The sequence below is a fragment of the Bradysia coprophila genome (assembly GCF_014529535.1).
Source record: "Bradysia coprophila strain Holo2 chromosome X unlocalized genomic scaffold, BU_Bcop_v1 contig_12, whole genome shotgun sequence".
In the NCBI taxonomy this organism is placed as follows: Eukaryota; Metazoa; Arthropoda; class Insecta; order Diptera; family Sciaridae; genus Bradysia; species Bradysia coprophila.
The window spans coordinates 278,713-293,725 of record NW_023503293.1 but is presented as its reverse complement, the minus strand read 5'-3'; the positions used below and the strand labels follow the sequence as shown (position 1 = coordinate 293,725).

Sequence of the window (15,013 nt, the reverse complement as noted above, 5' to 3'; positions counted from 1 at the left end):
ACAAATTTCTCGAACTCGTAACTGAAAAAATATATAATCAAAAAATGTTTGGGCTCGTACAGTTAGAGTGAGTGAAATTTCAGCATAAACTTGCTTCAGCTGTTTTTCAGCTGATATACTCAAACAATACTCTAGCAAACAAACTACTTTTATTAAGGCGGTGAAAGTATCAAGTAGCCTGTGGAATTTACATGTAAATTACAGCGTAGTCAGTCAAAATATGGAATATGGAATACAAAGAAATAAGATGTGAATTTGACACAGATTTGATTACATCTGATCAACGCACTTCAAGCATGCGTGGTACTCTAAATAGGGTACTGAAACTGGACGGTGTATTGAACAAATTTTGGCACTGTAAAAAATTCGGACACTTTTTTCATACAAAGCAGTACTCTATTTGGCAGCTGTCATTAATAACGTTTTCTTGAAGTGCGCTGATCTGATTGAATTTATCGATCGTTAAAATTATTGTATCTCCGACACTACGTTTTTGATTGGATAAATTCAACTGATAGTTGCTAAATTTAGCAGCGCTGACGGGAATCGAGCATTAGGTAAAACATTAGGTAAAAAAGTGATTCTCATATAGAATTCCCATTACGGATTGAATGCTTCGCATAGGAGTATACATGCATAATAGTCTTCCCCATTAGCATCCTTTGGGGCTACGTGCAACGAAAATATATGGAAAGATTCATAACGAAATTTAAAAGAAAAAATCGGAAACGAATGATTAAGAGTGAATTCCCCAAAACTTCGAACAGTCGGGACTCAAGCCGACGGCGATCCGATCGAGCTATGGCTCAAATGAATCGTCGTTCAATTCTGAGAACATCGTGGAACAACTTTTTTCCAAAATTCCCGATTTTCCAAAATTTGATGGTTTGAGATACATTGTGAAAAAGCAACTCCATTTCTATCTGGGACAGTGGGTATGGTCGAGTGGGGTGTCAATGGATAGAGCTTGAAGTAAGCTTCCTGCTACTAACTTTCCCAGCCGCCCAGAGCTCTTCCAAAATTTCGGTTTTTACGAGGTTTTTCACTTGTTGCGGTGCCTGGGTGGGCCGAACATCGGTGTTTTTTGGTCAATATGTCAAAAATATTTAGTCAATTTGACATTATTCAAATTTCGCATGCTGGAGTAATTGATACAAAAACGATTTTCGCGACCACTTAGGAGAAAAATTTTCTAAGGGCTATGACAGCCCAACAAAAACTTTTCGGGAAAAAAGTTGTTCCACAATATTCTCAGAATTGAACGACGATTCATTTGAGCCATTCTTCGATCGGATCGCCGTCGGCTTGAATCCAGATTCCATTTAAGCTGTTCGAAGTTTTCTTAAGTTGAAGTAAAGCAAAGTGAATAAACTTATAATAATCGATCTTGAATGAATATATTTCGCGTAGACAGAATATTTTAAGTTAAGTGAAGACGCCAGCGTGTACAGTCCAATGAAAAATTTTAGCAAATTTCCCGAATTCTGATCTTGGCCTCGATTTTCTATACAGACCGATAATACTTTCATGATTAATGTTCTACTTCCCGATAAGACTTTGATTTTCCGATTCTATATTTATTTTCCGATTGCATTTCCATTGACAGAGATCGATAGTCGTTCATCAACCTGTTCTGGGTGCTTCCCGAAATGACAAAAAATGTACCGATATCCATGATTTTTAGTCGCATCTGTGAATACCGTGTTGCCTTTTCGAGACATAAAAAGGAAAATTCTCATTGGAGATTTCACCCCATGCGAACGAACAACTTCGTTGGAGACATTTGACCCATGTCTATTATATTACAGTTGCATTCATTCATTCTGCATATGACTGTACTTTCAGCGGCATAAGAAAGACGTTACAATTTATACATACAAACATGTTCAGATACCTATACAAGGTTTCTCTTTATTTTCAATGTATGTCTTATGCTTATGACGTCTTTTCTATTATATGCTGTTGGTATAAATAAAAGAAACTGGTTTTTATGTGCGACTGAAGTGGGAATTGTCGTTACTACGTCACAACTAATTCTAAAAAATTCAGCTGCATTCTATACATACCACACATACACGTAAACAAAATATGTCTTTAACGTTTTGACGATAAGACCTTATTTTCTATATTTCTTCTTAATTAATTAGTAATTTTTTTCGTGACTAAATACATAATTAATTATTTTTATTATGCCATAGAATTGTCAAATTATTTTTTTGATTTTACATCAAACAAACGTTTTAGAGCCAATATCATCAATGTTTCAAATAATTTGACAAATTTATGCCTCGTCAAAGCACTGTCAAGCGACAGTGCGTTGGCCTCCAAAGTGATTATATTTTATGATGGAAAAAAGGACGTAAGATTATGTTAGGTAAAAAAATCCCAGACGCTCGGTATACAGGAAATTCCAGTCATTATTTTCACATTAGTAACCGACTAATACCATTATTGTCGTCTATGAATGATGCTGAAAGGGGTCCTCCAGAAGGTGTACAACAAGAAACAAAAATGTTTTGTTTTGTACCAAAAAATGTGCTTTTATTATTCTGCGCTCCACACACGACCGACTGATGGATTTCATTTTATTTAAGACTCAGAATAACAATTGTGGTTGCTTTCCCAAGATATCGCCTACGGCTTGTGTGAGTGCTTTACCAGCGTTCCCATTGGCAAAATCTCTAAACGCTTTGAAAAACAAATTCGCCACGAGATCACCGACAATTTGAGCCGAACGTGATTCAACTGTGGTCCGTTCCTCGTCGCTTCCACTGACAGTCATGTCGACAATGGTGGGAACAATATCTCTGACCGGTAGAACACCATTTTCTGTTTCCATCGTTACGTTCATAACAAAATTTTGAAGATTTCCGGTCAACAAATATTCGCCCTTTTCATTGTTTCCCACAAAATTAGTTAGATTTCCAGCAAGATTGTGGACATTAATATCCATGGTAACAGCAGTTGCCAAAACGCTGTAGTCAAAGTCTTCACCGTCCGATACCTGTTGTCGACGGATTTCTTTGTTCACCGGTCTCAATCGTTTAACGTTTAATACTGTCAGCTGTTCAGAATTCGCACGAGTGCCAAAGAGGAACGGTTCGATGAGACCAGGTGCTTCTCGATGCGGTATGTTGAAATAAGTGGTTTGATACGATCCATCAGCCAGTTGTTCACTATCAAGAACGCCCTTGAGGAATGCGTCGAAAAGTACGGAGATATCGGAATCAGTAGAAGCAATTGCCATAGTGAACAATGCGACGAAAGTGATTATTTTGAGCATCATTTTCAACATGAGACGATCAAGGATTCGATACTGATATTTACGACTCTATTAATGCTACAGTCGGCTGATTTTCTCAATAACTTTTCTATTTTATATTAAATTGGTTCTATCAGACGTCCTACTTGATAGTAACTGAAACAAAATTTGCATTCTAGGTTGTTTTTATAATCCAATAAGTATGTTCTGGTCGTGTTAACCGAGTTAAAATGCTTAAAAGATTAGATCTGACCCCGTTGCGATATCTTTTTCGTATACCTAGCATCTTGGGCAGTTCATCGCATCAAATTAACTAATTTATCGAGTTATCAGTGCTTTGTAGCACGGCCCCGCATCGGTATTCCAAAATAACAAAATATAAGAGAATGAATATTCGAAGCACCTAACAAAAAGTTAAGAAATTAAACATGCAAATGGATTCGATACAAGGTTTCTTGATTTTGTCATTGTATTTGTGGTTCACAAAGAAGCGCAATAACGAATTTCAACAAAAAAACAACAACAGCAAAACAAATGACTCAAAAACGTTTCTTCATCATGAATGTTTTGTTCCTAAAAACTGAATTACGTTTCTTTCCTGTGCTGATTCGTTTATACCAAAGTGTTAGTGAGCGTCTGGCCTAGGTACATTCGTATTAAATATATTGTCTATATAACACACGTTATGTACACATATATCTTGGCTATTTTCGTATTCTTCGCGTCAATATTTACGGTAACATTCATCGCCGCACCTCATTTTTCTCATTTTTTGTTGCGTTCATGAAGGATCTGCATAACTTTTGGTCTGTTCTGACCAACTTATATCGCTAAATTAATTGATTTTTTCGATTTTATTGTCTACGTGGACCATTTCCCTACACACCGATATAGAACTTTTGCTAAAATAATTACGAGCACCATGTTTTAACTCGGTACTACTTTTCAACAAATCGCGTAGTATTACCTTTCAAACCATACAGACGGCTATAAAAGGAACTACGGTAAAATTTGCGAACTCAGAAAGAGGTTGACTCTCGTTGAAGTTGGTACTGTTTTATAAATTGTTGCAATTTGGAAGAAAAAGTGATAAATGTGAGAGCAAATAAAGACTGTTTAGTGATTCAACTCGGAACAAAGTTCGATCAAAATTGTTGTGTTGGTGTTTAGAAAGCAGCCTTGGCAATTAATTATATACAGGTGTGTTTTGCGAAAAAAAAAAATTGAAACAAAAATTGGGTTTTGCTTGCCTAGATATCCCAAAGCGATACGATTCCTTTAATTTCGTTGAAACAAAACTCGAAAAAAAAGAGAAAATCAAAATCTTGTCCTACTTGAAACGTTTTGTCGTATTTCATCATCATGGTTGCGTCGAAAATAATCTCGAATTTTCCGAAAAGTGATAAACGCATTACATCATTATGCGACTGGATCGGTCGTATCAAAAATAAGAAAAGAGATTTTCGTCGTTCGAGCCGTTTCAATCAAAATTTGCGTGTGAATGCCGTATTGGCACAAGCATTGGATCGTGCGGAGAACGAGATGCGCATTAAGCAACGGGAACGAGCACAAAAGTGGGCCGATTTTACGGCTGATGTTAATATGCACATCGAAAAGAACCTGTACGAAGAGGAAGTGAAACAAGAGCAACATCGCAAAGACGCCGAAGAATTGTGGAATGGTGAATTGAATGGGCTCGATAATTTCATCAAAAGTCTTAGTCAAATCAAAACCAACGTTGTTAGATGAGGGACAGTCAGCCAGTAGAAAAATGAGATAATTTTCCGAATCTGCATGACGCTCACAAAATGGCGCCGACGATCGATTTTCGTGTATGATGACGCGGTATATTCGATGAGCTATCGTTATAGAATGTATATAGCTATACACCATCCGTATATGCATTATAGTTAATGTCGATTTATTAATATGAGACAACAACTTTACTACACCTAAAATCAAAATGCTGTGATTTCCATAATATTATGCCAAATTTTTCATTTGCAGTACCAAAATGAGAAGAGTGAATCAGCTTTCCGATCCTCCGGGCTCGCAAGCAAGGCAGTGGTCCAACATAAAAAGTAATTGATTTTTTTTTGAAATTGGTTTGTACTTAGTGTTTTTCTTTTGTTTAATTAATTTTGCAGAAAATTATATTAATTTTCAGTCTAAAAATCATGTGAATTTAAACAATTTTTTTTTCTTATTGATTCAAATTGAATCGCATGTCCTACATGAATATTTGTGTAAAAATTTAATTTTTTTAAATTTTAGATTCTAAGATTTCAAAATTTATCAGAAAATATATTTTTCGATTAAAAGTTCTAAAATGAAATTGATTTTTATTTCAAGATGGCCGAGACAATATTATCACCTAACAATTTTTCCTTTCAGTTGTTTTTGGTAAAAAGAGATGATGATGAAGAGGTGTGTCGAATGAAAATACGATGTTCATGAGATTGATTGCAAGAGAGATCGGCTTAAGATTATCAACACAATATCAACACCATACATTTCATGCCCAAGCACTCGAGAGAAAAAAATTACCTTAGAATTTCGATGACTTCCCGTTGCGTTCCCTCCATACACCTTGCGATAAACGAGAGTTTTCTTTTGAACCAAAAAAAAATGCAGGAAATATGACGATGTGGCTGTGAGTGGTGATTTGTCCCTGTCATTACGTTACGCACGCACGCCAGCGGAATATTCTCCAATGCATTTTCGACGATTTTGCATAGATACACGCCCGATCCGATTATGACACATCCATCCAGGTCACTTGTATTTTTATTATTTTTTTTTACAAAAACAAAAAAAAATGTTTAGGGAAAACGGCTTTCGATAAGTCACGCTGCGGAAGGGAATTAATTTCATTTTCAGAAGAAGATGTGATTTAAGAAACGAACAAACCATACGATCGGAAGAGTTGTTACACAGAGAACGGGGTTACACACATATAACGAATCTGCGCGATGTAACTGGACGGAACGATTTTTCATAGTTAAATTGTGGATGGTTTGGCAACAAAACATCTAACGAGCTGTCCAGACATGAAATGTTTTTATTCGGTTTGTGCAGCCAGGGAGCGCATCCAGTTACACGTAAAGGTACTCTGTTTATGTGTAGACGATTTACTAGACGAAATTTTCCATGTTATTTCCGAATCGACGTATAAGTTATCCAGTCGTTGTTTGCGAGTTGTATGCATTGCCTCTAATTTGATTAGTATCGAAGAGAGAGTGAGAGAGACCAAACTATCATCATCTTACGAAACGACAACTTAAAAGCCATCCCAACAACGATATAATCATCTCACCATCAACGATTAATAATTTTATTTTTTGATTTGCTTAATAATTGCGGAATGACAAAACGAGAAACAAAGGTACGAACATTCCTTAATCTTAATCTCTAAACAGAAATCTTTCCAATAAGCTTCACTATCATATCGAGAGAGAGAGACAATTGTTAGTTGGATTAGAGAGTCAACGTGATATTAATTAATGTTATAGTTTATATGATCGTGACGTGATGTGATGTGTGAGGTATTTTTATAATGAAAAATGTTTTCTATTTTTGACTTTAACCATTAGAGCTGGCCCAAACACTTTGGGGCTCTATTCACTTTTAAATTTACGTATCTTTGATAGATAAAGAGATAAAAATTGATATTTATTGATGAAAGTCGCTGAAGATCCCAGTACCATAACACACAATGCGGAATAGGAGAAGATCAACACACAACGGCTGTGTCATAAATTTCAATAAGTGATCACCGGGGTTTAATTGAACTTTTATCATATGCCCAACCTATCGGGCTCTTAAAAGCCATAACTTCTGTTTATATTTTCAGTGTTCTAAAATATGTTGTATGTAAACTGTATCGTGAATATTGTTCAAAAGCGCCTAAAATAGCAGATGAGAGAAGCGTGTCGCAGGAACTCCTCCAAACCTAAGTTCTTTTTTTTCGTTCACAGTTCTAATAGACATTTTTAGCGGAAATTAATTTCCTTTTGTGATAAAAAAAAACCTTCGTTAAATCCAGGCGGATATAACCTTAAAAGTTTCAGTTTTCATTTTTTTTTAAATTCACCACAAAATTTTCACGGAATTGCATCGATTCGGCTCGAACGTGTACTCATATCATTATTGTAATACGAGACGTCGCTCAAGGTACCACTACCGATGTTGTTCATTTTTTATTATTTTACGACCCCTGTTATTCAGGGTATTCTTGGCACTAAAAGTTCATTTTAGATTTTTTGAAACAAAACATGCACACAGTTCATCGATCGAATCCCTGGGTACATTATGTAATTCAGAAAACAATGGTCCGAAAGTCATTGGAGAGTTCGAGCAATTGTTTCATTAACTTTTTGTCATAACATGCTAAGACTGAGCGCACACACACTGACAACAACAGCGGGATAGAGATGTGTCAACTCTAAACCTTAATTTTTTGTAGCCTGAAATTGGAAGGTTGATGTAACCGGTCACGTTATTTCAGAAAAACATTTTCATCGCTTCTCAGTTAGTTTCATCAAACTCCAGACTACAATAATGACTATTGTCTGCATAAGAGCACACTTCCGACTATATGGCATCAAACACATAGATTACACGGTCTAAATCGGAATCGACCAAGAGATTTTTTCTAAACAAAATTTTTGAGTTTACTCTGAATGAAAAACCTTTCGCACTTTATGAACAGTAAGTTGTAAAAGGGCTCAAATATTTTTCGTCTACAATTATACTCCGGCGAACGGAGTCATTCGTCTAAATAAGCTTTAAGATTTCATTTCAAAGTTTTGGGAAGCTGACATTGATATTAAGCGAATATTATGGAGCGGTGGGATCACATCTAATCGACATCTATTATGATTTTAACTTTGGAAACCTATGTCTTTCTATAAGAAACGTATAATCAGCCATCGAAAGCAATGAGAGGATTCGGTGGTCAGCATTATAACGGTCAATGAATTTCAAATTTTCAACATTCATCTTGCCGGATCGATTCGGATCGTCACATAAAATTATCCTTTCACTGTGCCGACAAGAACATAGTGAAGAACGTAGGCGTTTACTTCTTTCAACAGCTCAACCATCTCAATGATGGTCCTAAATATTCAAATTTTTGTTTCGTTTATTTCGTGAGCTAACCATCAGGACACACATTATCATCGTTTTCGAATGTTAAAACCGAACGTTTCCGTTATGCTGATTATGCGTCGACGAGAGGTGGTGTGTGTATCCAATGAGCAGTGGATGTTGACAACACGGGTAGAATCGTGAAAGAGAGGCAAATAATGCTAACCAATTTTCTGTTACAAAAAAAAATATTTCTCTGGGGTTTTTCGGGGTGGGGTCAACTTACTCACCATCTATCATTGTTTTGTAGAACGACACAATTCAGATTGGGCGTATATCAATCAGCGTAAAAGAGACCAGTCGTAAAGTAAGAGCACGTTTTATCAGAATTAATTTAAGAAAAATCTCTCGTGGCTGACCTGACCTGTAAGTAAATTTGGGTTCTTTGTATTATTATGAAAACGTTCCTTTAGCGCTGTCACACGATCTGACGAGAATATCTCTACCGAATCGTTGAAACAATATGGTCATTCCTGAATGGACTTTGAATGAATCGAAACCATGAGCTCGAATTAAGTCGGAACAAGCACAGAATTGGCGTAAATTACTTAGTTAGAATTTTAGTTGTTGTTTTCCCGCTGATTGTATAACAATTGCATGGATTTTATTTGTTTTGTTGAAATGGGTTTATCCCGGGGCTAGCAATTAGAAGATTCTATTTTAGAACACGATAAAAGCGTATAGAGAGCCAGTAAAATATTCGTCCGAACGATCGATTATAATGACAACGAAATGCCAAACATGCATCCAGCCCATTTATATAATTATCACAAACAAAAAACGATCTCACAATATAATCATATGTTATGACTGTACCGACAGAAAGTAAGTCTTACATTTCTGTAAAATCGAATTTACTTTTTACCACCCGAAAAGCTTTTTGAACGTATTCAAATGTTACGCTTGGGGGTGTGCATACTAATCGTATTTTTCAGGTTTTTCTCACATTTTATTTTACTATCAAACACAACTTATCAAAGTCATCGAAAGTACATCATTGAAGAGACGCAAAAAAAACCATTAAATTTAATGACGAACACAGAGACTCCCTATATACAAAAACGTACATATATATCGCCCGAAGTGCTCGTGATGGTAATCGATTTGCTCGACAACAAAAACCATCTTTTGAGTATTTTACAGATTGACAAGATCGCGTAGAGGTGTCCAAACCAAGCGCATTGGTAGGCTGATAGATAGAGAGAGGGGTCGTTTGAGAAACGAAAATTCATAATTCACTCATTCAATCGTATGGTATGGTAGTTGGTGCGGCACACCGAAGAGCATAACATATTCTGTCTATGGTTGGGTATTCCAAGTTCAATTAGTTGGTGGTATCGACGCCCGGTGAGCAGAGCTTGTCTGGCATCTCGAAAACACTACTCGTTGGACCTGCGCGTTTCGTTATCCATTGCTATATGCGAATTCCTTGGCGTTCGAACATCTCATTCAGTTTACACGATAATCAGCTAGAGCTGTCGTTTCAAGATCGATTTCTGCAAATATGTGCGGCCCATGACGTCTACTTCTTTGAGCAAAGTTATAGTTGTTACTGGTCTTCCAAAACATCAAAGATTTCACGTAGAGCGTTTACCACAGACCGATACAAAATTCAACTTCATGTCGCATAATTGGTTCCCTCTTTGGTGCACTTTTGGCTACGTTTCGATTTCCTGTGTTTGTTACGAATCATCAATCTGGTTGGTCTTCTCAAAAGATAGCTTTCAACGATGTTATATAGTTCAATCTTCTACAAGTTAACGTGTGCACTTGGACTGAATTGCTTTTAAATCTGTTTATTCGTTACTTACGAATCAAAATATTCACTGCTGACAACATTCGTGATGGCGAATGAAGCACTTGACTCAACGTTATACAATCTTCGAAAGAACCACAAATTCTTCTTCTGCAAACCTGGTTTGGCATCATTTTGTACGGCATCATCGACATAGGCGTGAACTGACATCGACTTCCTCGCATTATCATCCTAAGTTTTGCTTGGCATCATCATCGTGGATTGGCGTGGCATCGTGGATTGGCGTGGCATCGTGGATTGGCGTGGCATCGTGGATTGGCGTGGCATCGTGGATTGGCGTGGCATCGTGGATTGGCGTGGCATCGTGGATTGGTGGGGCATCATTGGTGTGGCATCCTTGGCTCGACATACTTGGTGTGGCATTCTTCATTGGCGTAGCATCATCATCATCATCATAATCATCATGGCTTTGGCGAGACATCAACATCCTGGCGTGACAACATCTTCCTGGATTTGGCGTGGTATCATCTTCCTGGATTTGGCGTGGCATCATCATCCTGGATTTGGCGTGGCATCATCATCCTGGTTTGGCCGTGGCATCTTCGTAAAAGTGAATTTTTTTTCCGAAATCAACGTTTTTGAGCTCTTCTCGTAGAAACCGATAGGCGTTACTCTAGGGATGGTGTTAGGATAATTCGAATTTGGCGTAACATTCGAGGAACATCAATGGGTTTGGGTTTCCCATTACACACATTTTTTAAACGTTACTACGTTAAACGTTTCACCAGTAGACTCATTTGTTTGGACATTGAACTTCTTTAAATTGGACGAAACACTTATCGTAATACCTAATGTGACACAATATCAATCAACACTATCTATTATTCTGAGGCTGTTAGCTACTTGATAATCTTTGACGAATTCACATTCTGAACTAAGGATATAGTTAACGTAATAGCTGGCATCTGACACTTCTAAATATGAAATTCATATCAACCTACCTCAAACTAACCATCGTCGTGGGACTTTAATCGTGAAAAAAAAACAACCGAAAACTTGATTTATTGCTAATCATCACTGACTGGACTTCGTAGGCTGCTAATTATTTTGAACGGAATTATTTCTGAAGAACCATTTTTACATCATTTCAATGTCCACCAGCTAGCCTTTTTGCCGTATAGAATCATGTTCTTCAAACTTTTTATGAAATCGCTTCCGTTATTCGAAAAATATTATTCCGCCGGTACAATAATTCGGTTATCGCAGAAACGTTTTAGCTTCGTGGGATTCAACAGAATCATCAAAACTACAAATCAGCAATTTTGAGGACGAGCATCGGAGATTTGGTTCATCGCAGTACGAGGATCGTGGACTTGGTTCATCGCAGGACGAGCATTGGGGACTTGGTTCATCGCAGGACTGGCATCGTAAAGTTGGTTCATCGCAGGACGAGCATCGTGGGTTTGGTTCATCGCAGGACGAGCATCTGGATTTGGTTCATCGCGGGACGAGCATCCTGGATTTGGTTCATCGTAGGACGAGTATTGTGGGTTTGGTTCATCGCAGGACGAACATCTGGATTTGGTTCATCGCGGGACGAGCATCCTGGATTTGGTTCATCGCAGGACGAGCATCGTGGGTCTGGTTCATCGCAGGACGAGCATCGTGGGTTTGGTTCATCGCAGGACGAGCATCTGGATTCGGTTCATCGCGGGACGAGCATCTTGGATTTGGTTCATCGCGGGACGAGCATCGTGGGTTTAGTTCATGGCAGAACGAGCATCTTGGATTTGGTTCATCACAGGACGACCTTTTGGCATTGGTTCTTCGCATAATCATAGGTCTAGATTATTGTAGTAAAAACAAGCCGTGGTGCATTCATCTTGGTGCAATCATCGTGGGACATTCATCGTGGGACATTCATCGTGGGACATTCCTCGTTGGACATTCATCGTTGGACATTCATCGTGGGACATTCACCGTGGGACATTCACCGTGGGACATTCACCGTGGGACATTCATCGTGGGACATTCACCGTGGGACATTCTTGGTGTGGCATTCATCGTGGGGCATCATCGTTGGACATTCTTCGTGGGGAATTCATCGTTGGACATACATTTGTTTCCATTCCAATCATGTTGATATTTACCTTTCCGTTACGGCAGAGTTCCAAACTTTCTAAAAAGTATTAACATAGCTGGGGTAACGGGAATGCAACTTTAAAAGGTCCTATTTTCCAATTCAACACAAACATCTAAATAGCGAACCACAATCACTTAATTTCATCAATCTTCACTTCTGTCTGCAATGCAAATATCTCATCTCAAATATTTTCGTTGAGGATCGGCATAAAATCTTTAAATCTGGACGAAATTTTCATAGTCTACCATTAGGATACTCTTGCTTAGGTGAAACCCGAAATTGCAATCTCAACGAACCGTATTTCGCGCACCTTTTTTCAGTGATGTATTTTCAGGTATTTATGTAATCAAAAAAAAATTATTTGGCAATAAAGTTTATAACGTTGTTTGAAAAGTCTTTCTATCATTTGCGAGTAACGAAGCTGTAAAAAACATAGAAAATAATACGAAAAAAATGAAAAGTTAGAGGATGGAGAAGCTGAAAATATAAAAGGGGTGAAGGTAAGGCGATGTAAGAAAGAAAACAAAATCAAAAATTCTTCAAGGAAGATGGAAACTGGGAAGCACTAAGAACTAAGAATTTACAAAAACTTTGAACAACAAGGTTCCAGCCAGCTCCGATTCGAAAGACCAATTACTCTACAGAATCATTACACTGTCCTGATCATTTCTTGAACCAATTTTTCTTTTATTCATCTTTGGCTGTAGAGGTGTAAGATAGGGTCTGCCATGCACGCACGGAGTCAATAATTCAATAAAACATGGAAACTGAAAATGTGTCGGTTGTCAAAATTCCGTGCGTATGAAAAAAAAATTAATTTATCAACTCAAAGTCAGACGATTTAAAAAGCCGATGCGATATACCAACAAAAAAAAGGTTGAAAGATGTTCGCATCGAAAATCGGGTCGAAATCTCTTGGAGAGCATTGGCCTGACCAAAACATTATTCATTTGATATTATGATAGCCGCTGACCCGCACCCTTACACAGACCATTTTTATACGTCGGTGAAGTTCCTTCACCGCCATATAGGCAAAAAAGCGTATCAGCTGTCATTAATACTAGTCTCCACTTTTTAATGATGTAAATGTGGCACTAAATCCATCTACTCAAAGAATTGACAGCAGACCCCGAGTTGATTTTCCATCTCGCTCTACTTAAACACCGTATAAATAAAAAGCTATTTCAGATTTTATTCACACAAAAAGGCACGGCTGAGTAAAATAAACCAGGCAGAGAGCTATATTTTGCGAATAAAACTAATTCAACTTATGTCAGTGTTAATTTGAGTTCATTTTCACTTATTGAATTATAGATACCTTATTTGACGTTTCAAAAATGAACCGTCCTGCCTGGTTTATTTTACTCTGCCGTGAAATAAGTCAAGACTACCGTCTTTACGAAAAAAGTTCTGTTTTGAATGCATAGGCCTCCGAATATTTCTCATGTTTATGCTAGGATCCGAGCTGTCCTACTATCTAAATCAATTGACTCCGTATGTCTGCAGTTCTGTACGCGTGAGATTATCTCTTCGTTTTGAATTCTGGACTAGAATTTTATATTTTGCTTACACAAACAGACACCCAAATAACCTTAAATATCAGATTTGGCCACCAGACCGAAGCTGGATAATCTGTGCTATAATCTATCACGTCTGACAATTATACCTGAAAAATTTCAGTTCATCGAATCGAACTGATAACCAATATCCAGGTGAATCAATTTTGTTGCAGATAAGGAAATATATTGTGGCGACCCTCATCAACAAATTGGAATGAATCAAGTAGCCTAGAATTATGCATATATATACCGTGTATGATGTTTGAATAAAGCAGTCGATTCCCGGCCTCGGCCAATTTCAATTTTCAGACACAATTTCAAAATTTAATAACAAATTGTACTTTTAAGCTTAAAACCTAGTTTAAACCACTAATTTAAGCTACAAAAATAAATATAAATTATAAGACAAACCTAGTCTTGGATCAAACCTTTGCTTAAAATGTTGTCGACATATTTTACCATAACTATACCATCTAGTTACAAGAACTATAGTCACCTAAAAATCATCCTATTTAGGCCTAGAAAGAATCATAAAACTTCTCACATCGAGGAACGTTTGACCACTGTTTCGATATGTGAGAAACTTACATATGGCTGAGCCGAAACGTTGACTATTTGAAAACCCAGTTTTTCATTTGAATTGGCATAAACCCTCAGCAATACAACAATTTTCTACAATTTAATACATACGTGCCAGAAATACAACTATAAAACGAAATTAAATATGTCTGTATGAAATAAAATTCTTCAAAACGCCTCATCACTAAAAAAACTTACCCTCTATGTGCTGGAGTACTGTAGCTATAGCCCCTACAAAGCAGCACATACTTCGAAGAAAAGCACATCAGAACGATACAGAACATACAAAACAGACCTGTAAACAAGTCAAATGCTCATGCATGAGTAGTTTGATTCTTCTACAGACAAGATGTGCAATGTGTCTGCATTTGTTAAACCAAAAGATGAACCGATCATCATTAAATTGGTTAACATAGAATGCTAAATGCATTCATCACATCAACAACGAATCGATGCCATTAGACAGGCATAATGAAAAACTTACACTCCACGTGCTGGAGTACTGTAGCTATAACAGTGAAACTAAATCGTTCGGTCATAGAATACCATTTTCGTGTATTATTCAC

The 15,013-nt window shown here is 37.3% G+C and overlaps 1 protein-coding gene and 1 long non-coding RNA gene across 2 annotated transcripts; both read left to right on the top strand.

Annotated features, from left to right (window-relative positions):
• The first annotated feature begins 4,269 nt into the window (after positions 1-4,269).
• On the top strand, positions 4,270-7,523 carry LOC119067481. Its single transcript, XR_005085948.1, has 3 exons — positions 4,270-4,462; positions 5,270-5,343; positions 5,657-7,523. It is a non-coding gene; the product is annotated as an uncharacterized LOC119067481 (long non-coding RNA).
• Positions 4,469-5,220, top strand: LOC119067480. The gene has a single exon (XM_037170483.1). It carries the CDS (start codon positions 4,625-4,627, stop codon positions 5,009-5,011), a length of 387 nt encoding a protein of 128 aa, XP_037026378.1. The 5' UTR covers positions 4,469-4,624; the 3' UTR covers positions 5,012-5,220.
• Positions 7,524-15,013: the final 7,490 nt, after the last annotated feature.